At 48.1% G+C, this 27,887-nt stretch overlaps 1 protein-coding gene across 1 annotated transcript; it reads right to left on the bottom strand.

The window, feature by feature from the left end:
* Positions 1–341: 341 nt before the first annotated feature.
* On the bottom strand, positions 342–27,590 carry Znf282 (zinc finger protein 282). The gene is made up of 8 exons (XM_052173603.1): positions 26,672–27,590; positions 24,120–24,539; positions 13,820–13,946; positions 13,356–13,475; positions 11,204–11,323; positions 9,478–9,591; positions 8,338–8,451; positions 342–2,787 (listed from the first exon to the last, which is right to left on the bottom strand). The coding sequence occupies exons 1-8, from the start codon at positions 26,834–26,836 to the stop codon at positions 1,961–1,963; spliced, it is 2,007 nt and encodes a 668-aa protein (XP_052029563.1). The 5' UTR covers positions 26,837–27,590; the 3' UTR covers positions 342–1,960.
* Between the last annotated feature and the right edge of the window lie 297 nt (positions 27,591–27,887).

The following is a 27,887-nucleotide window of genomic DNA, read 5'->3' as shown; positions in this document are numbered from 1 at the left end:
ACGTATATCTCAGCAGCCACCTCCCCATTTATAGCAGCCAGAAATATTTGGATCTTACTTTCCGTGATTTAGATGAATTTTCTTTGTATGCTTTTGAAAAGTATTATATTATTCCCTCCTAAACAATCCCTGAACTGGAGGACCCCTTCTGCTCGAAAAGAACTCCGCTGAAGCCTCTCTTACATTTATCTCATGATAACTCGTTTTCCTAAGATTAGTCTCCTTCAAAATGCTGAGTGAAGGGGAGAAGAAAGAAATCCCAGCTTAGTGGGTTGCAGTTCATTGAGGTCAGCTGCAGGATGTCACACTGGCGGACCCTCCAGCTTTGGGAACATGCAGTCTGCAATCTGGATACCTTTTATTTAATTTCAAGAATTCCCTTTGCACGGCAAAAAGGGTCTGAGGGAAGCAGCACAGCGCAGATGAGCAGGACAGAAGCAGAGCGCTCACAGCTCACAAACGTGGTGCCAGGGAATGCTGGCCACCCACCACGCTCCCTAGCTGGGAGAGAAACAGGATCCACAAGAGGAGCAGGAAAGCCATTTTTTGACACAAACAAGGGTCCTGGGGCACACCACCCCACCCCAGTGCCTGGCCATGCAAGATGCTGAAATGGAGACTGGCCCACCAGGCTGCGGCTGGGAGCCGGGGAGTGAGGGATGCACCAAAATGAAAGGGAGTCCTTTGGGCGCTTCCCAAGGCGCCTGCAGGGTCAGAGCATAGTAGGTCTGCGTCCATGTCCGTGAGCACAATCAGTTAACAGATAGCACCAACTGGGATGCCCAGGGCAGGAGAGCGCAGCTCTAGCACCCACTGCCCAACCCTCCTGGGCAGTCTCAGTCCTTGGCGGCTACTTGGGCAGCCAGGCTTTCCTCACCCTGTGCCCTGGGAAACTGGCGTAAACCGGCAGGGTGAGGTCTGACCCAGGGCGGGCCCCAGCTGCCTCCGGAGGGCCTGGCCTTAGTTGTGCAGGGAAAAGCTGCTGCTGCACCTGACTGAGTGATCAGAGTTGAGAGATACAGGCTGGGCACCAGGCGGCCAGGGCTCAGGCTCACAGGAGCAAGCCTTCCCATAACCAAGCCTAGACACTTTACAGCCCAGTAAGTCCCCATTCCCAGGTACCCCAGGAGTTGGCCCCTGTTGCTTCTGAGAGGATTTGGGGATTCAGGGAGGGAAGTGGGAGAGAAGTGAGACCAGAAAGGCCAGGTGAGATCGGTCTGAGACCGGCAGAGGTAGGCAGTGCGTGCGGTGGGGACACTGCACTGGGCTGGAGCCCCCCGTGCGGCTCGGCCGCACTGTTCTCATGTGGTCTTGCTCTTGCTAAACAACTATCTCACCCGTGTCTCACTTTCCTCAGTTACCACATCAGGAAAACCCTACCCCACCTAACTTGAAGGGATAAGCTAAGGGTGTAAATAGATAACGGATAGAAAATACTTTTTTAAAAAAGTATAAAGCGCTATTAGAGCGCGAGGCAGTGTTGTCATGAGGATGTCACCCTTAGCGCTTCCCTCAGCTTCCCGGTGCAGCTTTGCTTTCCTCTTCAGGGCGTCTCCTCACCTCAGGATGGGTGGCATTTCCTTATGTCAGAAGGGTTTTGAGACTCCCTGGTCGCTTTCCCTGATCAGAATCTGTAACCCCGGTGGCCAGTGGGCACACTAGGAAGTCCGAAGCGTGTCCCAACGATTCCTGCTGCCTTGCTGTCCCTCTGGAACCTTCCCTGGCCACTGGGTTTACCCTATGAGATGAGCTGGACTGTCCACTAGGGTTGGACAGTACTGGGGTACCCAGGTCCACCCCTTGGAATACCCTGTCTGGAGTGCAATTCCTGTGCCGATTTCCAGCAGGAGGTGGAGAGGGCGGGGAGGTGCGCTGAGAACGGTGGGGCAGGAGGGTTGGTCCTCAAGAACCCTAGCCCGTCCCAACTCCAGTCCAGTCCTCCCCGCCCCCGAGCCCAACCCTAGTCTCTCTCCGGCGGCACCTGGAGCGGCCGCGGGGCCCCTAGGCCCGCGCCATTGTGCACGCGCAGGTGGTCCTTGAGTGACTCCTTGTAGCGGAAGCTCTTGCCGCACTCGCCACACGTGTAGGGCCGCTCGCCCGTGTGGATCCGCTGGTGCTTTAGCAGGTTCTGCTTGCGGATGAAGCTCTTGCCGCAGAGCGCGCACTGGAAGGGCCGCTCGCCCGTGTGCAGCCGCTGGTGGTTCTGCAGGTGCTCCTTGCGGCTGTAGGTCTTCTCGCACTCGGAGCATTTGTAGGGCCGCTCACCGCGGTGCGTCATCTGGTGGCGGATGAGGCCAGAGTGACAGTTGAAGCTCTTCTCGCACTCCGCGCACTCGTAGGGCCGTTCCTTGGTGTGGCTGCGGTGGTGAATGATGAGGCTCTTTCGCACGCCGAAGGTCTTGCCGCATTCCAGGCAAGAGTAGGGCTTGCTGCGCGCGCCGTGAGCAAGTAGGCTCCGCCGCAGGCCGCCCGGGCAGCAGCTGCCGCAGCCACTGCCTGCACCTGCACCGGTACTGTTGCCACTACCTGCACTCGTGTCGCCGCCGCCGCCGCTGCCACCACCACCGCCACCGCCGCCGCCTGCGCTGCCTTCTCCGCCGGGCTGAGGCTCGCCTCCGGTACTGCGCTCGCCTGGAAGCGCAGGGAAGCCGTCCTCCAGCAGGCTACGGCTCCCGGGTCCGCCAGGGTTCTCCGAGACAGCCAAAGCAGGCAGGCTCTGCTGGTGAGGTTGAGTTTGGGGCTGCGCAGAAGCTGGGGGTGGGTTCTTTACAAGTAGCAGGCTGTCACCTGGGGGCGGGGGAGAAAGACAGAAGTGACTCGCTGATAGCGCCCATCTTCAGGATCCCACAGTGTCCCCGGAGTGGGGCTAGATCCTCCCGGCCTTTCTTTAATATGAAGATGAGCCACCAGCTCACCAATGCCTTGTGATTTGGGATCAGGGATAAGAAAGCCCTCCAGGTTGCTTCTGCTACCCAGAAGTCACCTTCAAAGGTAGACTGCTCAGGGGTCAAGAGCACTAGCTCTTTCTGGGTTGATTTCCAGCAACCACAATGCGGCTCACAACAGGCTAACTCCAGTTCTAGGGCATCTGATGTCCTCTTCTTCATCAGGCATGCACATGGAGCGCAGACATACATGCACACACACACACACTTTAAAAAAATTTGTAAAGATAGACTGAACTGGGTGTGGTGATGTACACCATCACCATTATTCCTAGCACTCAGGAGGCAGAAGCAGGCAGATCTCTGAGTTCTAGGCCATAGTAAGACCTGTCTCAAAAATAATTAAATAAAAAAAATTAAATGTCACATTGCCCTGAAGTAATAAAACTTAGCTGTAGTCTGAGGGATAATGTTAATTTATCTTTGGAGATTCTGTGTGAGGGAGAGAATTTGCATGTGGTGAAAACCCATTTAGAGGTTTGCTTACCAGACTGGAACACAGGGAGCTTGGGTCCAAGCCTCAGAGGGATATGCACTTAGGGCACCAGGCCAGAAAAACCAGGGTGGGTAATTGGGATGTTGCCCAAGAGTCCTGCCCTCTAACAGAACCATGATGTCGTTTCCCAGCATGCTCTCCGGAGAAGTTACTGTACCACTGTCTGGTGCTCCCTCACCCAAGAGGAGCCTGGTCCTTACTCAGAGGCAGCCTACAGGAGCGGTGAAGAAGGAGAATTTTTACCCGCCCCTTTCTCTCCTCAGCATTCCTGTTTGGGAGCAGGGGCAAATTGGGGCTACTTCTTATAGAGAGAATCTCTTATAAGCATCACATGTCAATAAAAAAGCCTATAGCCAATGACCTGAAGTAGGAAATAGGAGGTGGGACACTAGCAGGAAGAGAGAGGATTCTGGGAAATAGTGAGAGAATCAAAAGGGAGAGAATCAAGCGAGATGCTGAGACGCTGGGGGAGACACTGAGGAAGATGTGAAGGAAGAAGCAGGTTGGTAGTGAAGGAGGGTAACTAACCATGGAAGACAGAGGATAGTTTGAATGGGTTAAATAAGTTACAAGCTAGTCAGGGAATGAGCCAAAGCTTATAGTCTAGCTCATTTATTAATAAATAATTAGTCTCAGAGTCATCATTTTGGAAACAAGGGCCAGGTAAAAAGAGAAAACAATTTTTTTTCAACTTCTCCGGTCACAGCTGTCATATTTCTACCCAATCCTTGAGGCTGTGAAGCCAATTCTTAAATACTACCCTATGTAGACCAGGCCCCGCCCTCTCTTCTGGCCTAGTCAACCCGCACTACTACTTCTATAAGAGCAGCCAAGAGCGAATGCCAAATTCATTGTCACCTCGATTCCACATGCTCAAATGCATCATCCTGGCTCCACAGCACGGTGGCCCCTGTACCAACTAGAATGTGGATTTGTGCTGCTGTCCCACCAAGACCTGTGACTTCACTCCTTTCCACATGCTCGTTAGTTCCTGCGGATGCTTCCCAGGGAACCGACCTATAATCCTACTCTGATAATTCTTGGATCTCAGCATTACCACTGCCCACTTTCTCCACATCCCATCATGCTCTGCATCCCTGCCCCCTTTTCATTGCCTGGCCCAATTCAGCACTCAAGGGCTAGCAGAATGATTACTCCGTGGCAAACGCCCTGTGCTCCACAGTTCTGGTGCCTGGAGAACTCACATGTTGCTTTAGAAAACTGCACTTCTGTCCTGGGTGGCCTTCCTCAGACTGGTGCCCTGGCTCTTGTCTTAGTGACTTCTGCTTTCTACTCTGCAGTTACCATACTGCTCCTCCTCTTCCTCCTCTGCTGCGGCTCCTCACGCATGGGCCTTCTGGCTACTACTGCTAACTGATACAGGTGTGAGCAAGTGACTGACATCTGATAATTTGGTGTGAGTAGCTTGCTGGAAGATTTCTGGAAGGTTCCTTGGCCCTGAGAGCAGAGTTTCTCAATCTTTCTAATGCTGTGACCCTTTAATACAGTTCCTCCTCTTGTGGTGACCCCCAACCATAAAATTATTTTCATTGCTATGTCATAACTGAAATTTTACTACTGTTATGACTTTTAAGCATCTGTGATTTTCACTATGTAGTGTGTTGAGGTTTGAGCTGTTGCTATGCACTGTAATGCTAATCACTGGCCCTGGTGGCCTCTGGAGGAGAGAATCTGCAAGCACACCAAGTGATGCTATGTGACCTCGCTCTAGTTAGAGTAGAACCAACTAAATGTCCAAGGTATTTGTAAATATATTTTGAGTCTGAGTCTTAATTCTGAGAACATGGGGCTGGGAGGAAGAACCAAGATCTAACTTTACAAAGTCAGAGTTTCTCACAATAGGAAAGAGGGAAAGAAACTATGCTGTAGGGCAGCTGGGCCAGAGAAAAAGTGAAAAAAAAAAAAAAAAAAAAAAAAAAAAAAAAAAAAAACCAAAACCCAAACCAAAACCCCAGGACAATCTAATGAAACAGCCCATTTCCATTTCAAAAGAAAGAGTTAATTTCCAACAACTGAGCTGCCAGAGTTAGAGGAAGGGCAGCCCAGAGTCCGAGGCTACCCTCAGCTTTCCCAGTACTTGCACAGCATATGCCTGCTAATGGTATGGAACAAGGTTATGACAAGATAGGATGGCATCCTATACAGATGATAGCTCTAAGGCGGTTTAAAGAGGTCATGATTTTATATAGGATGCACTCACCTTATGTGAAACAAATTCTGAATAACTGAGCTACTCAAAATAGAATTATTTCCCAAGACTGGAAGAGATTGGTGACAGCTGTACTAGAGTCTGGTCCACAATTGAAATGGTTAACATGGTGGAGGAAAGAAGGCATGGATACTGAACAGTGAAACAGAGTGAGAGGAATGAATATAGTAAAAGATCAGTTCTTGGGCAGTTCTCTGATATACAAGAACAGATGCAATTTGATGTTACTATAGTATTTTAGATAATACTATAGCCATTTAGTGGCTTTAAGAGGTTGGGACAAAGTTGAGGAACCTGAGAAAAGGTTTACCTGATTTACAAAGATTATACAAGGCTCTGGATAAGCCTTCATTGATTTTTTTTTTTTTACAAAGATTATTCTCAGCTGTGAACAAAGCCATATCAGACCCCGACATAGGCAAGGCATGTGTTGATAGAAACCTTGGTATTTGAAAATTCAAATACCGAATGTAAAAAAGTTATCTGACCACTAAAGGCACAGGCAGCATCTATTGACATGTGCTTAAGGGATATGACTAATATTGGTTCCAATATGTACCATGTTAATATAACAGGTCAAGCTATAGCTAGAGATCTCTGATATGCCCAGGGCTTCAATTTCAGGAAATATGGTCATTTTCAAAGAGACTGTAACCCAACCAAAAGCCTCAGATACCAAAATGCTTCAACTTTGGGAAATACAGTCATTTGCAAAGAGACTATGAACAAACCAAAAGCCTCAGATCTCAAACAGCCAGTTCAGTACGAAAAATTTAGTACTTTGTGCAGGAAAAGTGAACAAGTCATTTCTAGAGGCAACAGTTTTCCTAAATCTCAAGTAGAATGCCTAGGCTTTCTGGGGAGTGTGTATGAGGCAGCACAGGCCACCACTGGGCTCAGGAATGCAGATCCAAAACGAGATATTCAAGGTAATTTCTTATCATTGGGAAACGGCCTTGGGAACCTGGTGGGAGGCCACTCAGTAAAAAGTATGAGCTTTTTGCCTCTTGTCAGCCAGGAAATAACAAGCAGGAAGAAAACCTCAACTAAGAATTGCAGATCTAATGCACGCTACCACAGCAGTGCTGCTCTAGACATGGCCTTAGATAAATAAATATCTTCCTCTATCCCCCAAAATTCAATGTCCTAAAATAACCACTGGGGTTTATGGTTTTTTGCTCTCAGGGACAATAGGGATGATCTTGGGAAGGAGAGCACTGATTTCCCAAGGATCCATTGTGCATCCAGGAATCATAGATGACGGTTTCAAAGAAGAAATTAAAATTATAGCCTATGTAAAAAGAGGGATGGGATTTGACACAGGTGATGGATTGCTCCACTGCTACTCTGTCCCCATGTCAAAGGCAAAGCTGCTCCAGTAGAAAGAACGGGGTGGGGGGTACAGGAAAAACTGGGGAATCAAATCAACGTATATACAATAAGGATATGTTAACATCAGGATGGAAACCAGCGAGAAAGTATTGAGCTGGGGACTAGCATTTGCTTAAACATCTACAGGAAATGAAAAGCTGGATACCAATCAAATCCGAGAAATATTAGAATCGAGCAGGAGAGGTCTCCTGAAAACATTGGTCACGATACTGAAAAGCAGTTATTTCATTGTAAATGTTTCTGTTTCTAATTTCCCACTATACATAGCACAATTAATGGCTTAAATCAAGGGGGGAAATATAGTGACAATTCTAGAATTGTGTGTGTGTGTATGTGTGTGTGTGTGTTTAAAAAGAAATAAAGAAGTACTATAAGAAAGTGTTTGGGCTGGAGAGATGGCTCAGTGGTTAAGAGCACTGATTGCTCTTCCAGAGGTCCTGAGTTCAATTCCCAGCAACCACATGGTGGCTTATAACCATCTGTAATGGTAACTGATGCCTGTCCTCTTCTGGTATGTCTAAAGACAGCAAGAGTGTACTCATATACATAAAATAAATAAATGTTTTTAAAAAAAAAAAAAGAAAGAAAGTGTTTTCCTTTTAATCCCAGGTGTAGGGATATGGGGGGTACTTTGGACAGACTACAGGAGCTATGATTTGCCTCACTGATCTAGCAGGGGCATGGTTTTCCAGTTGCAGTTTCTGTGACTGTGACATTTAGAATTCTGGGAACGTTTTAAAGGGTATATAAATGCTAGAGCCCTGATAGGTGTGGGGTTGGTTATTCAGGAGGGTTGGTTGAGATTTGTTGGTGGTTATGCTCAAAAAAGAAACAAAAGGAAAGAAATTAGATTCTGAGGTCTCTCTCTCTCTCTCTCTCTCTCTCTCTCTCTCTCTCCTTCCTAGCTAGTGATAAAGAGTGAAAAAGAGAGGGATAATTGGAGGGAAAAAGAAGAAACCACCAAGTAGCATAGACCAGCTACACTGTGTTCCATGAATCTTTGCCAAAAATACCCTAAAATACAAAATTAAAGTAAGTAAAGTAAATTTAAAATGACAGAATCTAGAAATGGTGGCTGGGGGGCTATGGAGGTGGCTTCTATTGTCATTTCTTCCAATCCCAGTAGTCAATCTTGTGGGGTTTTTCTGCACATTATCCTGGTTTGCCAACAGGCTATGAGTCAGGCTGCTCTAAATTCCACTCCAGACAAGGGCTCACAGCTCTCGGATGGAGAGGTAACACTACAGGGTTCTAGCAGAGCACACACTACTCACTGGGCCCAGAGTCTAGTCCAAGCTCCCCTTCCATTGAGTCGCGTGGGCCCCATGGGTACGGCTGCTCTTCCTGCTTGATCCAGGACAAAATGTCATGTGCTGAGATGAGAGATTCTGTTGTTAGGGGGAAAAGGCAGTCTTAAGACTTCATCCATTTTTACTGAGCATCCCCTATACACCGAACTCCAGAGAGACTATGTGAAGCCTACAGGGCCATGGCTGGCTGGTCCAACCCAGTGCAGTCCGACCCTCAGGCTAGTGCAGAGGCAGAGGCACTGACAAGCCAGGACAAGAGCTTAGGACTCTATGAGGAGACTATGAGGAGACTCTGCTTCCCCTCTGACTGGTCCCCTCAACCAACTCCTACAGGAAATTTCTCATCCTCTCTCCTTGATACGGAGGGTAGGATGAGCCAGTAGTGTCAGAATTTCTAGAAGAATGCCCCTGGAACTCTCAAGTTTACAAACTCATACATAAACCTGTCTCCAGCCCAGGTGGGTGAGCTTCCTTCTCTACACAGCCAGAACCTCCCCAGAATTTCCATGGGAGGTATCAGTACAAATGCTACTCCAGAAGGGCGTGAAAGGTGGCTCTGACCCTGTGAGGAAGGGTACTTGCTGCTCGGGCAAAGGACCCAAGTTCAGTTTCCAGCACCCACATCAACAGCTCATGACCTTCTGTACTCTAGCTCCAGGGACTCTGGCCTCTGTTGGCACACACACACATCATTAAAAATAAAATAAGTCTTTAAAAAGAAAGAAAAGAATTCCAGAAAATATAAATTACTTGCTCTTTGATACACAAATACACATTGCATTTTGCAGCCTTTTGGTTTTGATTCTTCAACAAGCAGTGTTAAGGTAATTTTTGTATCTATTCCATTGACACAATAAATGCTAAGTTTAAAAATTCACTCTGACCAGCTCAGAGGTTAAGAGTACTGACTGCTCTTGAAGAGGTCCTGAGTTCAATTCCCAGCAACCACATGGTGGCTCACAGCCATCTGTAATGGGATCTGATGATTCTTCTGTTGTGTCTGAAGACAGTTACAATGTACTCATATACATAAAATAAATAAATATTTTTTTAAAAAAGATACAATACCCCCCCAAAAAAATTTCACTCTGATATCTTTCTCACCTGAATTTGGGTCTGTGGGAATATCTCTCTCTGCCAAATCCTGCTGGTCCCATACACACTGCTGTTCCTCCTGCTTAATCCGGGACAAAAGGTCCTGGGCGGAGATGGGGGAGTCTCCATGGGAACAAACACAGCAAACATGTTAGAGAAGGGGAATCCCACCAGTCTGTGCATTTAGTGAATCTGATTTCTTGCAATCATTTGTTTTCCCTAAAAGTCAAGAATAAGAATAAAATATCCCAGTTATCTCACAGTTCCATCTATTCTGGCCATAATGGATGGAGCTGTAGCTGAAGGTGTGTGTCACAGGTCAGTGAATAGGATACAAAATCTCTCCAGAGAGTTAACCAACAGGATGAGGTTTCTGCTCTGGGGCTATTGCTCCACAGAAGAAGGGATCCCCATGGGGGTATGTCCCAGGAAAACAGCCCTTTCAAGGAAGCCTTTTATCAGTATCTGAATGAACTTCTGGAAGATAAAACAAAGGCTACTAAACTTGTAACCATGCACTTGGGAGGTGGAGGCAAGAGGATTGAAAGTTCAGGGTCACCGCTGACTACACAGAAAATTTGAGGCTAGTCTTGGGTCCATTAGACTCTATATCAAACATTTTTTTCTTTTCTTTTTAATCAAATCCAATTCATCCTTTATCTCTTAAAGATTTCTAGAGCCAGCAGTACTTGGTGTATTTAAGGAACCCATTTGACAACCGCTGAAGGCCTGGCTCCTATCCTTTGGCTATTATCACTTGCTTGCGTACCTCAGGCTTTCCTGGGGGAGGGACAAGGTAGGACCACTTCCTAGAATGATAGCTAGTTTTAGTGTCAACTTAGCAACAATACCAAGATATTTGATCAAACATAATTCTGGATGTTATTATGAAGGAATTTTTTATAGGTGAGATTAACATTTAAGTAAGCAGATTAAATTAAACAGATGACCCACTATAACATGGATGGGTCTCATCTAACCCAGTAAGGGTTGAAGTGAAAAAGATGGCCAACCCCAGGGAAGAAAAGATTCTGTCAGAAGAGCATCTTGTGGATAGAGCTACAACTCCAGTCCTTTCCAGGCCCCTCCCACTAGCCTACTTGCTAGCAAATTTTGGATCTGTCAGCCACTATGATCCCATTAGCCAGTTCGTTAAAACAAATCCCTGTACATATATGCATGTACATGATCACATGGTGCACACACAAACCATTGGTTCTGTCTCTCTGGAGAACTGGGCCTCATGCACACACCTGCCATAGCAGACTCTCCTCTAAACACAACCCAGCTGACAGAGCATCTCGGAGCAGCTCCCCAAGAGCATGCGTGCAAACCACGGGAGTCTGGCTTGCAAATGGTAGCTCATAAATACTTACTTATGCAGTGTATCTTTGTGGTCTGGGATCAGGTCTTACTGGTCTTGATATTCTAGTACACACAAAGTCCAATAAAGTACTTGAACTGATTAAACTGCTTTTTATTGAGGACAGACAGATAATCCAAAATTTACTGGATAAAGGAGAAAGAAATAAAGCAGAACAAGCTAAGCTGAATGTAGCCATGAGCCCTCAATGCTACACGCCATGTTTGTACCTCGGTGGAAGCCTGTCTCAGTCCAGTTCTGCATCCATCGTCCCTCCTTTGCTGGCACAGCCCTCTAGCCTAACACCCTCCAGAGATTACAGACCATATGTCACCTCACTAGTCCTTGGTCAAGTAGTTTTGGCTCACTCACCAGTGATGGATTCTGTGGGGATGGCTCTTTCTTCCAGGCCCCGCTGGCCCCGAACGCACAGGGCCTCTTCTCGCTTCACCTGAGAGGACATGTCCTGTGCAGGCACCAGAGGCTCCGTCCCTGGGGAGACAGAACCACACTTCCTAGAACTTTTTTCAGGATGCTGGTCACCAGGATGTTTTGAGGTCACAACCATGGTGGCCAGCACTTCCGGGGGACAGTACAAAATCTTGGGTTCCTACTGGAGCCATGTGGGACCCTATGGAGCAGAAAATCCTAGTAGCAGAGAAGTGACCAATATTAAGAAAAAGGGATAGCAAAAATAATATGATGGGTCATGCCTGTAATCCCAGCAGTTAAGAGGCTGAGGCAGGAGGTTCATCATGAGTTGGAAGTCAGTTTGACTGATAGTGAGTTCTAAGCTAGGTTGGGCTTAGAGTGAAACCTTATCTTGAAAGAGAAAGACGAGGCCAACAGCAATATGAAGTCTGAGAAGCCAAAGGGAGGGTTTGGAAGCAGCAGTCAGTCAGTCACCCTTGGTTTTTACCTCAGTGGCCAGACACAAATATACGAAGCAATCAGGCTGAGCAAAGGCTCAACCAAATCTTGATGTGTGAAGAAAATAGTATCCTTAAGCATAAAAGCCAACAACATATATTTTTTCACAGAATTCTGCTTTGTGACCATCAGGGCATTTTCTTCTGGAACTTTTTGGGACAATGTAATAGCTGTTGGTGGAAGACCGCTCAGGCAGCAGGAGACGGGGTCAGGACACAGAGGGTGATTCTGCTTTCCATTCCACCAGCAGTGCTCTCCACGAGCACTCTCACCTCACTGGGTTTCATTGTAAGTGTGTGGAGTGGTCCTGGTTCTATTGTGACCCATGCTGGGTTGATAACTCGGGGAAACTGTTGTGGACACAGGGCCCAAAATGTAAAAAGCAGCTCCACACTATTGGAATCTGTAACCACAGCTGCCAAAGAACATCCACAGTGCTTGATGAAGAGTGGGAGAGGCCAGTGAAATAAAACACGCATCTTGGGGAGTGCGCAGGGGCAGGGCAGGCCTATCTGGCTGGGGGTGTGTAGGGGTGTGGGGAGGGTCTGCTAATGAGTGCAGGAGAGTCTCATGATGCAGGCGTTCTGGTGATAATGTCTGTGTGACTTTGAGGACCCCTGAGTTAGTAATTTAAAGGGGGACTTTTATGACCCATAAGCTATAGTAAAACTAAAGAAGCAGTAAGCACAGTGCTGAGAGTTTCTATGAAAATATAACCCATTCAAGCACTGGTGCAATGGCTCAGCGGTTAAGAGCACTGACTGATCTTCCAGAGGTCCTGAGTTCAATTCCCAGCAACCACATGGTGGCTCACAACCATCTGCACTGGGATCCAACGCCCTCTTCTGGTGTAGACAGCAATAGCGTACTCATATACATATGAGACTTGCTAAGTCAGTCAAGCAGAGGATACAGTACAGCATCATACCAGGTTGCCCAACACCGTGCAAGAAGCAGAGGTGCCAGGGCACACCCTAGTGTCTTCCATCCTAGTAACAGCTGCCAAGTGTAATGTTCTTAGGACTAATGGTTCCTTTATGAATGTGTGCCAAAGCAAAACAGGGTGAGGGTGTGAGATGCAGATTACACCCAGGCAGTGAGGGAGCGACTGTCCAGGCAGCACCACCCACCTGCTGCAGACTTCCTTTCTGCCTCCTCAGTTTCCCTGAAATGGCCTGGGGCCATTCGTGGTTCACAAGTTACAGCCTCATGTGCCCCATCGAGTCTGGGAATTGTCTCAGCCTTCCTTACTGTCACCGTGACTGGCCTGGAATTCCCTACATAGACCAGGTTGGCCTCATACTCATGGAAATCCATTTGCCTTGCAGTCCTCTTGAGTGCTAGGATTAAAGGTGTGCACCACAGCCAGCCTCTTCCCTAGCTCACCTGTGGGTTCAGAGCTCCCGAAGGCCAATGCCTATGGTATGGTCTTAGGCCCTGGAGGCATGTCCTATAAGTCCATACAGCAGCTGTGGTCTAAGTGGTTCCTGAGTACATACAGACCTAGTTTCTCCTGACCAACAGCAGCAACTCCTTGTGTGTGTGCAGAGTGCCCAGCTCTCCTCTCCTGCCCTTCCCTGACATCAGCTATTACCTGTGTCTGCAGTCACTGGGATTTCTCTCTCTTCAGGGTGATGCTGCTCCCACACACAAGGCTCTTCCCTGGGTTCTGCCTGGGCCGGAGGGTCTGACTTGGACACTGGGCCATCCGTGTCTGTGGATAAGATGGAGAGAAGGAGGGTAAAGGGGTTATATGAAGTTGACAAGTGAATTCAAATCAAGGCGATAGAGCAGGGTTCTCAGTGACCAAGGCCCCACAGCATGGCAGCCATTATGTACAGAAGGAATCTTGAAAGCAAGCCAACAGAAACCCAGGCTTCTTTCTGAGAGTCAGGAGCAGAGTCCGTGGTTGAGCCCAAACTGTCAGGATACAGCACACGGAGGTATAAACTTTACTTTTTATAGTATTTTAGAATAATGGCAGTGCCATGCAGACTACCCCAGTGACGGCTCAGCCGCCGCCCCTAAGTTCCCTGTGACGTTCCATCAGTGCCTTACCCAGGGACATCAGTGTTTTGTAGTTCTCCTTCACCAGATTGCTGTAGAGCTCCTTCTGCCATTCATCCAAGTTCTTCCATTCGTCCTCAGAGAAGTAGACGGCAATGTCGACGAAGGTCACCGGGACCTGGATCAACGAGGGTTTTAGTCAGCAGCCTGTCACTGTTCCTCGCCCCACTCTCCTGGGGCCACAGAGCCAGCCTAGCTCAGAGCTTGGCTCTGTTCCCAGCACCCGATCTGTACACCCTAGCTGCATCCCTTCATTCCCATGGGCTCAGGGTTCCCTGTAGCTTCCCTTCCTAACATCCAAGAGCAGTGGTGCCAATACCACCCGTTTACTTTTTGTTGTCTTCTTTTCTACTGTAAACGTTGTCTAGTTGTGTATGGTGTGCATGTGAGTAGAAACATCCATGCAATGGCGCACACGTGGCGGTCCGCTGACAGGCCGCAGAGCTTGTTCTCACGTTCTACTAGGGTCCAGGTCGTCTGACCTACTGAGCCCTCGCTTCTCTTTTTTGTCCTTTGTTATTTAGAACTAGAAACTTCGAGAAAAGGGATAGTCAGTGTGCTTCTGTGGGGGCTGAAGGAAGCAGGGATATGAGTGACACCAAGTGTGGGAATCAGAGAGCCAAGTACAGTAAAATTGTGTGTGACAAAACCTGAATTTCAGGTCAGATCACCTATGTGTACACAGTTAAATTTTTTCAAGATTTAATCATTTTTATTTTATGTGTATGAATCCTTTGTATTATGTCTGTGCACCATGGGCTCTCAGTTCTGACAGAGGCCAGAAGAAGGCCTTTGGATCCTCTGCAAATGGAGCTACAGTGGATGTGAGCCTCAATTTGGGAATCAAACCTGGGCTCTGTAGAAGAGCAGTCCATTACAGAGGTGGATGCTCACAGCCAACCATTGCACTGAGCGTGGGGTCCCCAATGGAGGAGTTAGAGAAAGGACTGAAGGAGCTGAAGGGGCTTGCAGCCTCATAGGAGAAACAATATCAACCAACCAGTAACCCCAGCGCTCCCAGGGACTAAACCACCAACCAAAGAGTACACATGGAGGGACCCATGGCTCCAGCTGCATATGTAGCAGAGGATGGCCTTGTTGAACATCAATGAGAGGAGAGAGGCCCTTGACCTGTGGAGGATCGATGCCCCAGTGTAGGGGGACACCAGGGTGGGGAGGTGGGAGTGGGAGGGTGAGTTTGGGAGCACCCTCATAGAAGCAGGGGGAGCAGGGATGGGATAGGAGGGATTCTGGGGGGAAACTGGGAAAGGGGATAACATGAAATGTAAATAAAATATCCAATAAAAAAAGAAAAAGAAACAGTAACAACAAAAAAAGAAGAGCAGCCTGTGTTCTTAACCACTAAGCCATTCTCCAGCCCCCAAAGTTAAATTTTATCACTAAAATATGTTCAGCCCACATTGAACACGTGCAGCACATGCCTCAGCTCCAGGAGTCTGCGCTGTCTCTATGAGGAACTTGTGACTGCCCTCGGTCACTCTAGTCAAGGCATTGTGAGCTGTAGTACAGAGCTGCAGTTTCATTCTGACCAGGAACCTTGGGCACACTCATTTCAGCCTCTGCCGGCACCACCTGGACCAAGTTTCACTTCCATTAACTAAGCCCTGAACTTCCCTCTGACCACACAGCTTCCTTCCCAGCCCTCTCACATCCCTACTGAATCAGTGGCTCACGATTACTCTGAAATCCAGTGTCTCAGATCTCACCTGGCCCTATTCTACATGGTATATTTGGGGCCAAAGCAGGGCTCGTGTGGCACGCCCATGTGAATGATAAAGAGCCAGGACTGTCGGTCCACAAGCCAGGCACATAAAACGGCAAGGGGACCCTATGCAGGTGTGATGTGCAAGCTGTGTGCACACTACTGACTGACAGCTCCCAGTCCATCACTAGAATTAAAACTAGAATCCCTACGAGGCTTGGACAAATCCTCAATCTGAGAAAACATGCAATCCCCTTTCTTCATTTTATTTCCCCGTTGGAGACAAAAGTCTCCACTCAATATCTGCCACAAATTCATACCGGCTGTCCCAGGGCTACTCTGGAGGCCCTTTATTGACCTTTTGACCCCTTGCTATGCTCCCTGTGTTGCTTATTACAAACTCTACCCCCCCAGCCCCACCTGACCACCCTCGCCTCCTGCCCCTCTCTGACCTCAGGTGGCTGTGACTCAGCTCCTTCTTTGCCCTTTTCTTGCGGAGCCAAAGCTGCCACATGCATTCTCTTGCTCTCCTGCACCTCCCATCTGCAAACTCAATCCAACCACATTGGCTCTGTCACATCTTCAGTCGCGACCTCTCGCTGGCTGTTTCTCCTGGGTTTCAGTGGAAGGAAGACCTTTCCTCACTCAGACTGGAAAGATTGCTCAATGGGTAGGGGCACTTGCCACCAAGCATGACAACTTCTGATGCTTGCCTCTTCACTTGTGCTATGACATACTGGCTGATACACACACACACACACACACACACATACATACATACACACCACACATACATCATACATACACACACACACACACATACACCATACACCACACATACACATACACCACACATACACACATATACCACATATACACACACACCACACACATACACCATACACCACACACACACACACACACACACCACACACAAACATACACACCACACATACACCATACATACACACACCACACACAAACACACACACACACACACACGCACACGCACACGCACACGCACACGCACACGCACACGTACACACAAATAAAAAACGTAAAACAGGCCTGGTGAGATGGCTCAGCGGTTAAGAGCACTGACTGTTCTTCTGAAGGTCCTGAGTTCAAATCCCAGCAACCACATAGTACCTCACAACCATTCATTATCAGATATGATGCCCTCTTCTGGGGTGTCTGAAAACAGCTACAGTGTACTCACATATAATAAATAAATCTTAAGAAATGTAAAACAAGCCAGGCAGTGGTGGCGCAAGCCTGTAATCCCAGCACTCTGGGAAGCAGAGGCAGGCGGATTTCTGAGTTCGAGGCCAGACTGGTCTACAGAGTGAGTTTCAGGACAGGGCTATACAGAGAACCCTGTCTCGAAAAAACCAAATCCAAAAAAACAAAAAACAAAAAAACAAAAAAAAAAAAAAAAAAAAAGAAGAAGAAAAAAGAAAAAAGAAAGAAATGTAAAACAAAACCCTTCACTCAATTCTTAGTTCACTTGGGACATCCAAAGAAAAGTCTGTTTTTCCTTTTTCAAAATTTATGTACATTTTAGTTCCCTAAAATCTAACATCTAGCTGGTGGTTCATGGTGCACACCTTTAATCTCAGCACTTGAGAGGCAGGGGCAGGCGGATCTTTGAGTTTGAGGCCAGCCTGGTCTACAGAACTCAAGCCAAACCATATCCTGGAAAATCACCAATGACTTGCTGCTAAAATCTCTCTGATAGGCAGACCACCTTTCTAGAATTTTCTTGTCTGGTTCCTGTGACTATATTGCCTGTTATACAGTTGGCTCACGTGGGAATTGCTGAACTGGCTACTACCCTTCCCTTGCTGTTTAGGTTGGCAGTTTTATTGTTTTTATTGTAACTGTTACCTCTTTGGGGATGACTTAAACTTTCCTTGCTCCCTTCAAAGTTCCACAGACTTCTTAGCCATTCCTTTCAATCAGCTATGAGTGGCTAAAACTAAGCATCTCTGAGGTGTGCTCCCCATCTTCTGCAGGACAGCAGCTTCGTCATCTTATTCTACCATTTCTTAGGAGAGCCAATTCTTTCTCCTCGTCCTCGTCTCCTCTTTTTAGTTTTTTGAGACAGGGTTTCTCTGTGTAGCCCTGGCTGTCCTGGAACTCACTCTGTAGACTAGGTTGGCCTCAAACTCAAAAATCCGCCTGCCTCTGCCTCCCAAGTGCTGGGATTAAAGGCGTGCACTACCACCACCAGGCTGTAATTTCTATATAGTTGGAAACAGAATCACTTTTTAAAAGTGTCATGGTGACATGGTCTGAGATAGACTAGCTGAAGGCAGGAAAGCCTACCCATGAATCAGTTAGGAATCCATTAGACACAATAGGCCTAAAGGATCGGAGAGAATATCCTTCTTAGACTTAATAGAAAAAGAGACTGCATCTTGGACACCCAAGGACATACAATGAGCCATTAACTATGGTGAACTTCATTCAAGAACATTCTCTTGGCACTTGTGTTGTAGTTATAGAACACACCCAGGAGTTGCTTTTGTGCATATATGTGTTCATGTTTGTGTGTGCAGGTTCACATATATGTATGGGTATGTGTGTACTTGTGTACACACCTCCTTTGAGACAGACTCAATGGCTTGGAGCGCCTTAAATAGGCCAGACTGGCTGGCTGGCCATGAAGCCCAAGGGATCCTTTTGGTTCTTCATACCTAGTATGCGATTATGAGCACACAGTGACACATTAGGCTATTTTTCATAAGTTCTGGGAATCAAACTCAGGTTCTTCTACTTGCACAGCAAGCATATTACAGACTGAGCTCTCTCCCTAACCCGTAAATAGTTTTACAGTCCCTTCAAGTAGAAGAGCCTAATTCTCCAGCTCTTGACTGCAGGCAGGATTTGGTAACTTACATCTAGCAAATGAAATGATATTGTATGGCACGGAATATATAAGACCCATCCCATTCTCTCTCTTTGAATCCCTCAGTCTAGGAAACACACAGGTAGCTTCCATGTTAGAAGTAAGTCTTGGGGAGCTGTAGTCAATGTTCAAATGAAAGCATCACCAATCAAAAGCCACACTGGAACCTCACAGGACTGACTGAACAGAACCATCCACGTTGTTTCTGATCACTCACAGAAGCTACCAGATGATATATTTACTAGGCTACCATTTTGGGGTCATTTACTGCCCAGCAACAAATAACAATGACTACATAGTGTTTTCCCATAAGCAAAAATCAATGATTTCTCACAACCCCACAAAGCAATTACAATGTCATCTGCATGTTATAAATGACAACACTGAAGCTCAAAGGGACCAGCTAGAAATTTGCTAAACTACTTTAAGGAGACACTGATGAGGCTCGGAGACAGCAAAAAAAAATATACTTGCCCGATAGCAGGAAAGTCAGAGGTGACACAGTCAAGATACAAGTCTTGGGACCTGGAGAGGTGGCTCAGCAGCTAAGAGGACTGACTGCTCTTCCAGAGGACCTGGGTTCAAGTCCCAGTACCCACAGGGCAGCTCACAACTATAGTTCCAAGATCTAACAGTCTCAGATATACATGAAGGCCACTGCACATCAAAAAAATAATAAAGTCTTTAAAAAACACACAAACCCAAGTCTCCTGATCCCATGACCTATGACAATTCCATTATCATGCAATGGCACGTGGGGACTTGAGACTCCTACCACTTTAGCCAACATACAGAACAAGTGGCAGAGCTAGGTAAGGATATACACTGAGTTAAAGCACGTGGTACAGACAAGAGCAAGGGGAAGTAGGAGAGTCAAGGGAAATCCTCCTGCCTCTGCCTCCCAGAGTGCCGGGACTACAGGCGTGCGCCACCACCGCCTGGCTACAACTCAAGGTCTTAGATACACAGATGTCTGGTGGCTCTTCTGGTACTGTCAATAGACTGGGTTCCAGAGGACACAAAGACCCACTAAAACATGGTCCCTCCTAGGAGTTCAGAGCTCTTCAGTCAGAGACTAAGCCCATTGCTGTTATAAACACAAGGCACAGCCATGAACCAATTTACACTTTGGTTAGGGAAAGCCAACCAAAAGAAAAGGAAAAGTAAATATTCAAGATTCAGGAGGAACTTGGTACTGTTCCTTGTCTGTTCATTTGGATAGGATATTGCTGTGTAGCCCGGCCTGGCTTTGAACTCAAGATATAACCCATGCTGGCTGCAAATACAAAATCGTCCTGCTTTGCAAGTGTTGGTATCACAGGAGTGTGCTGCCACACAGAGCTTGGTTGGGGCTTGACTCCTTAGTGTAAGGTGGTCATGGGAGGGCACACTGATTAAGTAACAGTTAAGCGAACCCCATGGAAGTAGGGGATTGACAGAGAAGCAGGCAGATAACCAGAGAAGGAGCTTCCTGGGGAGTGTCCCTGTGGTAGGAGCACCTGGTGATGCTGGAGAACAGCGGGAGGCCAGACAGCTGGCAGGTACCCAGCAAAGGGGAGTATGATGGGGATGGGGTTAAGAATGTGGCAGACTTGGACGTTTATTCAGAACGGGCCGGGGGCGGGGCGGGGGGGGGGGGGGGAGTCCCGCAGAGGGCTGGTGCAATGGTTTAGTCACCTGCCACCAACACTGACAGCCTTAGTTCCAGCCCTGGGACCCCCATGAAAGAAGGTCAGAATCAATTCCCACAGGCTGTCCTCTGACCTCCACAGGCTGACCTCTGACCTCCACAGGCTGTCCTCTGACCTCCACAGGCTGTCCTCTGACCTCCACAGACATGCCTTGGCACATATACCTCCTCCCTCTAAATAAAATCTAATTTTAAAAGTTAACACGCGATTGCATGAAAATAAGAAGAAAAAGAAGAGAAGCCATTTGGGAGATTTAGATGGTATGGTATGATACTTTTTTTTTTTTTATCTCTGGGGTCGCCTTGAATTTACTATGTAGCCTAGGATAACCTTCAAATTCAGATTCTCCACCTCCCCTTCCAAGTGCTGTGATTAAAGGCATGTGCTGCCACGCCAAATTTTATGAGGTGCTAGGGATCAGTTTGTGCATGTTAGCGAGCACTCTCCTAACTGAGCCCCATCCTGAGGCCATAAACGAGGTATTTGCATCCATGTCACAGTGGCTATTATTTTAGGAATACACTGTAATGTGGGGCCCACCCAAGGGTGAGAACAGGAGACCAGTTGAGTGACTGAAACTATAATCAGGTAAGATGAGACTGGCTGGAAGCGAGCGATGGAGCTGGTCAGACCGCGGAGGTGCGCCAGAGGTGGGATGTGAGGAAGGCGGTAGCTGGGTGGCGCCCAGGACTTTGGTCTGAGTGACTGAAAGGATGGAATTGTCATCAGCAGAACAAGCTTCAGACAAAAGACCCAGTGTAGTGACAATTTTGGAATTTCTATTTCTTTAGAAAACACAAAAAATATTTATATAAGAATACGTTGTTTTCATTTTAATCCTGGGTATGGGAAGGTGGGGCCGCTGACTGTAATTTGTCTCATGCTCTAGCAGAGAGTTTCTGTGATTGTGTTTAGAATTTTGGGGACATAGGGTATATGGATGCTAGGGCCCCGAGAAGTGGTGGGTTGTTGGTTGTGGATTAATTGTTGTTTTTGTTTGCAGGTTGTTAAGTAGTCATGCCCAAGAAGAAATTCAATATCCTGATGGCAAAGATCAAACTTGCTCAGGAAACTCGATGCCTCTAATCAGCAGTAAATAGTCTAACAATAATATCACCCCCTGTCTATGCCTTGACTTTATTCAGGGATCTCTTTCCTTTCTTCTCTATCCTTTTTTTCTCTCTTATCTAGTTGGGGGGCGGTTAAAAGAGTGGAAGAAATGGGGTGAAAGAAAGAAAAACCCAGCAAGTGGCAAAAGAGCAGCTACAAGCCAGTGTTCAGGCTGGTCACGTTAAGTTCAGGGAGCTGCGTTAGCAGGAAGAACTGTGACTCTGACATCCAAGATGAAAACTGTGTGGGACATAGGACAGGGTGCATTTGGGAAGAGACTGCAGCGGCAGCCGTGGGTCTGGAGGACTCAGGAGTGAAGGGGTGCAGATGAGCACAGACTCTCAGGCTGGGCCAGGACCTCTCTGCAGAGACTCAGAGAATAAAAGGAGGAGGCAAAGCCAGCCAAGCAGACCGAGGAACTGCGGCTACCAGGAGAGGGAAAGAAGCGAGAGTGGGGTCTGGAAGCCACACGCAAGGTCTCCAGGGAAGGAGTGGTCCCCGCTGCCGGTGACGGAATGAAGAGGTGGCAGGCGACTAACAGCCACACACTGTGGACATAATGAGGACCAACAGGACCAACAGGGGAGAAGAATGGGGAGAAAAAGTCTGAGGGAGTTCGCTCCAGAGAGTTTTTCAGTTACCAATTTACTGGACTCCTAAGGATAGATGAGCCTGCTTACTGGGAACAGACGGTCGGGAGAGCCCAGTTTCTCCACCACACGAAGTACACAGAAGAATGAGACGTGAAGGGAGAGCCTACAGATTTCAAAAAGTTCCAGGCTGGCAAGATGGCTTAGCAGGTAAAAATGTAGTTTAACCCAGAACCTACAGTACAAGGAGAGACCCAAGTCCTGAAAACTGTTATCCAACCGTGTATGACTTTTAAAATTTTGATTCAAACAAACAAAAATGGAAAAAAGGAATCGATTGAAAAATCTGAACATTGGGGCTGGAGAGATGGCTCAGCAGTTAAGAGCTTAGAAGTCCTGAATTCAATTCCCAGCAACCACATGGTGGCTCACAACCATCTGTAATGGGATCCTTCTGGTATGTCAGTGTACTCAAATACATAAAATAAATAAATCTAAAAAGAAAGTTTGTTTTTTTTTTAAAGATAATCTGAATATCATGGTGGAGGAGACAGAGACAGGGTAATGTGGTACTTGTCATACTTTAAAATATATCCTTACATTTTTAGAGTGAAAACTGAAATATTTATGAGAAAGATGATGATGATATACTAAAATATTTACGGGTAAGATGCTGTGGGGATGGGGATGGGGATGATGATGATGATGATGATGAGGTCTCACTTGGTAGCTGTGGATGACCTGAACTCACTATGGAGACCAGACTGATCTCAAACTCAGAGATTTGCCTTTCTCTGCCCCATAAAGGCTGGAATAAATTGCATGCACCACCACATCCAGAATGAATAAAAATTACTGATGCCTAGGATTCAAAATAAAAACAAAAATTGAGAAATGAGTAGAAAAAACAGGATCAGGCAGGCATCTGATTGTTGAAGGTCATGATGGGCACTCAGGGATATATTACAATAGCCTATCTACTTGGGTGTGTATTGAAGAGCCTATATTGAAAAGACAGGGAGGGGGCTGGAGAGATGGCTCAGTGGTTAAGAGCACTGACTGCTCTTCCAGAGGTCCTAAGTTCAATTCCCAGCTCACAACCATCTACAATGGGATCTGTTTGTCTCTTCTGGTGTGTCCAAAGATAGCTTATTGGATCCAACAAATATATATAACTCTTTCAAGGCATTTTTTCCATGTTATGATGGTGAGAATGAGAATGAGGTGGAAGGAGGTGTGAGGTCCAGTACAGTGTTCATAGGATGGCGGTGGAGGAGACAGCTAAGGAAGAGGAAGGGCTAGCACAGACACTCTTGTGGGGGCAGACTCTTTGTACACCAAGACTGCAGACCAAGGAACACATTTCTACACTTCTGTTTATGGAAGCATCTTTCTGTTTGCTACATTTATTTGTGTACATATGCATATTAGAGGACAACTTGTGAGAGTCAGTTCTGGATGCTAGAAATACAACCCAGGTCCTCTAGGAGACTAGTGCTCCTAACCATTCAACCATTTCTCCAGGCTGCTTTCTGCTTTATTGAAACAATGCCTCATTCTGCAGACCTGGGCTGGCCATGAACTCATTGTGTAGCTCAGACTGCTGTTGAACACTACAGCCTCTGCTGCTGTGGTGTTTAGATTCCAGGTGTGAGCCACCACACCCAACTCCCAAAGCCTCCATTCTCTTATAGACTCAGGGCCATCAACTTGAGAATGCTGCATTGATGAACCAGGAAAAGGGTGGAAGTAGGAATAGATCTAAATCCTAGAAGCACCAGACTGAAATCGGTGATCAGAACTTGAAAATTCTTCTAGGTAGCTTGGTTCAGACAAGCACATGCATTGTCAAGTGAATAAAACCAAGCATTAAGAACCACAGTTGTTAAGAGCACTGACTGCTCTTCCAGAGGTCCTGAGTTCAAATCCCAGTGTAGCTCACATTTGTAATGGGATCTGGTGCCCTCTTCTGGTGAGTCTGAAGACAATGACTGTACTCATACAGCAAGTAAATCTTAAAACCACAGACAGACACTTAGGGAAGCTAGAGGGCAGCAAGATCAAAGACTCCAAGACAAGACAGGCACACGGGCCAGCTCTGCTGGGTTAAACGGGCAGGACCAAGTTAAGGGTCTAAGACAGGTTTGACGAAGCCACCGAGACAACGTGGAACTGGTGAAGTCTGCAGTGCTCCACAAGATGAAATTAAGGATTTGTTCGCCTGTGTCAGTCCTCACCTAGCTCTGCCTCCTATCTCACCACATACCTTGGGGGCCTCGCCCTTGCTGCCAGGGGGCAGCCGCAGGACCCAGAAGTTCCGGTTGCGTAGCAGGTTTTCCAGGTTCTCCAGGCGCCGCTGCAGCAGCCCGTACTCCTGCAGCAGGGTCCCCAGCACGGCCCACTTGCTCTCCATGTGGTTACCGAACTCCACGGCCGTCTTCTCGCAGTCAGCCAGCTTCTTCTCCGCGGTGCCTGTGCGTCCCTCCAGGTTCAGCAGCTGGCTAGCCTGGGCATCCACCTTCCTCTCTACAGCCTGGATGGCAGCCACCACGGTCCAGAGTGAGATCTCTGCTGTGGGCAACTGGGGCTCACGCATCATGCGGTCAGGAAACACAGGGGCCCTGTCTGGAAAGGGCGGGAACTGAAAAGGCATCGGCCTCCTGGTGTCCATGTCCCATTCCTGAGCCTGTGTGCAGGTGAAGAGAGTGACAGCTCAGGGTAAGAATACGTGTGCGAGAGAAGGCAACCTAACAATGGGACAACCAGGCAAGTACTATGCAGTATCTTTCTTCTACCAAGCCTCTGCCTCTGGCTAGGCTCATTAAAGACTCAGTGATAGCTGGAGCAGTCACCCACCCATCCGACTAACCACTCTTCCATTTCCTTCCTAGGAGCGTCCGGCCGGTGACTAGTTCACCGCTATCAAGTCTCGGTCACGCCCCCCACCAACATGGCACAGACCCCGTCTCTGAACAGAACAGCTGCTTTCTTCATAGACTACACTGGATGGCAAACTTCCCATTTGGCTCTCATTCTTTGTTTCAAGGTAGGAATTTCCGTGTAAGCTGACTGAAGTTAATCTTCTGAGCAATCTCTCTTGCAGGTTGGGGCAAGAATGATTATCTCTGCTTTAAAGATGATGAAATTGGGGAACAAAGCAGCAGCTGGTCATTCTGTGCCACCGCCCTGCCCTGCCGACTGGCAGGGTTCTAAGTGCCACAGGTAACACAAACACTTCACAAACATGCAATCACTGCCATTTCTAGTAGGCCTACCGGAGCACCTCGGCTGGACGGTGCACCAGGAATTGTTAAAATCCACACACAGCTACTTTTTCATAACTGTGCAAACTGAAAATAGGTTTACTAGACAATATCATTTTTTAGACAGGAAGAGGGACATTCTTCACCCCTGTGAGGGCTACAACAAAAAGCTCACGGCTCCCTTCCCTGCTTCCTGATGAGCACCCCTCCCCCCCATGGCCCAGAGCCTCCCTCTTCCTCTTCCTCTTCCTCTTCCATTAGGTATAGGCTGGGTGCTGAGCTCTAAAAAAGTGGAGGGTGGCCAGGGTGTGCTGGATGACAGCATGGGCCGGAAGACATGTCCCTTTCTTTTGGTTCTCTCTGCCTCTGCCGAAGGGGCCCTCCAGTTGGGAAAAGTGCAATCCTATTGCTTTGAAGTGAACTGGACTGGCCTTTGAACTATTCTCTCAAACTTGGAGAAGCTGTGACAGCCAGAAGACTACGACAGCGTCTAAGAATTCCTCTCCACGCGGGAGTGAGAACAGCAGGGCCCTAGGAATGCCAGCCCTTGCTGGGCCCTGGTGGCTGGATGGCTGTCAGTGCCATCCGTTGGGCTGACTGGGCTTACGGAGGCTTCACTGGGCCTTGTCCAGAGAAGGGGATAAAACTGACAATGGAAGTTTAGGAAGTCTGAGGCTGGTTGCATTTCCGCAGGTTTGAAGACCCACAGTTGGTCATTTTGCTCAAAAACAACCAACCATCTCCATGTTGACTTATCAAGTCTTAAGTCCTGATTGAGAATCAGGTGGCAACACAGGGGTGCCTTCTTTAGAACCCGGTCCCCGGGCAGCTCAGTGTCCCTTCCGAGACAGTGATGTTAAGCCACTCTAACCATTCCCCTTGTGTTTTATACCCAAGGCCGTGCCAGTTAAGTCCTAGGCACCCTGATATCGTGTACGGAGCCTAAGGAAACAACTGGAGCCTTCTCTCTCACCCCCAGGACCCCAAGACAACGCTCGGGGATGCGGTTTGGGCGTAGTCAGTTGTCTTAGGCTGCTCTGGCGATTCCAATATGCAGGCAAGTTTGCCAACCCAAGATGACAAAGTCCCCTCCCAGTCCCTTCCCTGGCTCATCCGTTCTACAGAGGAAAAGTGGGCTGCTCTTTATAGTCGGAGGAAGACAGCAATAAAACAGCTTTAAACCCTTTTATTAAACTGGCTACAGTGTAAACACGGTTAAACTGTTCCCTCTGTGGGCCAGGAATAGGCCTGCCGCAAACCCAGGCGGGTCTGACGCCAGGAGGAACCGGAGTCCCCGCTCAGTGAAGCGGCCGCCACCGCGCTAGGTCCCGGGCAACAGCCCTGGCTTCCGCATCCTGCGGGCCCTGGGACCCGGCGGCACCGGCCCGGACAGCTGCACCGTGGCAGCGCGGCAGGGCCTGGCACTCGGGGCCTGCAGCAGGCCCGCTCCGCGGTCCGCCCGGGGCCCCGGCAGCCGCGAGGCTCCCCGAGGCCCGGCCCCGCCCCGCCCCCACGGCAGCGGCGCGGCCATGGCGCCCGCGGGCGCTGCACCCACCTGCATGGGCGGCATTCCCTCGGCCATTTCCGCGCGCAGCGCCGGTTCCTGGTGGCAGACCTCCTCCGGGGGCAGAGCCTGGGCCCAGCTCCAGCTCCCGCTGTCCAGCCCCAAACCCTGGATGCCCAGCTGCTGAGGCTGCGGCCGTGTTGACACAAACTGCATCCTGGGAGTGCTGTTCCCCGCTCGGGCCGGCCAGGGAGAAGAAGAACGTTTTCCAGGCGCCTTCCCCCTTGCCGGGGCCGGACAGCTCCATCTACAGCCCGTAGGAGCAAACAGTCCCCTTCGGTGGCGCTCCCCGCCCTTCGCAGCCGGCGCGCCAGCCAATGGCCTCGGAGCTCCTGCCCGCCTGCAGGGCTGGCCGGGGCCACTCCAGGCTGGGGGCCACCGCCTCCCCCAAAGAACTGTGACGGCCACCGCAGGCCTCTAGGTCTGGCTGGGGGTGTCGATCTGCACGTCCCAAGCCATGCTGCGGCCTGGGCTGTGGGTTTGCTTTCAGTTACTTCTATGAATGCATTGGACATCCCAGGAGAAAATGGTGCCTCTCCCTTGCAAAAATTTTACCGAAATGTTTACTGAACACCTACTATGTGTCAGATTTTGATTAGGCAGAAGGTGGTTTTTTGTGGTTGCATACTCTTGGGTTTAAACTGCAACATCACCACTGGCTGTGTGTGTGTGTTTTTTTAATCATTTACTGTCTCTGAACCTATGTTCTATGTAAACAGGAGTGGGGGTGTTATGTTTGCTAGTCTTATTTTAATGTTGAAAATTAGGAACTAATGCCTGGCACATAGTAGGCTCCCAGATACTACTAACCTTTTTGCCACATGTGGTGTTGCACACTTTTTATTCCTAGCACTTGAAAGGTAGAGGTAGGTGGAATTTAGGGCCAGCCTGGTCTCCATAGTTAGTTCCAGGCCAGTCTTAAAAAAAAAAAAAAGGTAATTACCCACCAAAGATAAATTAGTTATCTGTAGTATATTGTCCACTTTGTCTTCCTAAATAACCTTGTCTGGGACTGAGCTCTCCATGATTTATCAGCTTGTGGAAGGAAAGTCAGACCTGGTGGAAACCATGAGTTCTACTACACTTAAAACTGAGAGCAGTATGAGGCTATGGGGAGGGGTGGGGTGCCAGGGGAGCTACCTTCAGAAGGACAGTTACCCAGTGCTTTGTTAGATATGCTGCCAGGATATATAAACGAGTATTTCAT

The sequence above is a fragment of the Apodemus sylvaticus genome, chromosome 2 (genome assembly GCF_947179515.1).
Source record: "Apodemus sylvaticus chromosome 2, mApoSyl1.1, whole genome shotgun sequence".
Lineage (NCBI taxonomy): Eukaryota > Metazoa > Chordata > Mammalia > Rodentia > Muridae > Apodemus > Apodemus sylvaticus.
This window is presented reverse-complemented; position numbering and strand designations above follow the sequence as displayed.

What these genes read in the sequence shown, in the direction of transcription:
- Znf282 (XM_052173603.1), bottom strand. Translation starts at nt 26,836, where the DNA reads ATGCAGTTTGTGTCAACACGGCCGCAGCCTCAGCAGCTGGGCATCCAG. An exon ending in AGGGAATGCCGCCCATGCAG is followed by an intron (nt 24,540 to 26,671) that starts GTGGGTGCAGCG and finishes ACCTGCACACAG; the next exon opens with GCTCAGGAATGGGACATGGA. An exon ending in GCAAGGGCGAGGCCCCCAAG is followed by an intron (nt 13,947 to 24,119) that starts GTATGTGGTGAG and finishes TCGTTGATCCAG; the next exon opens with GTCCCGGTGACCTTCGTCGA.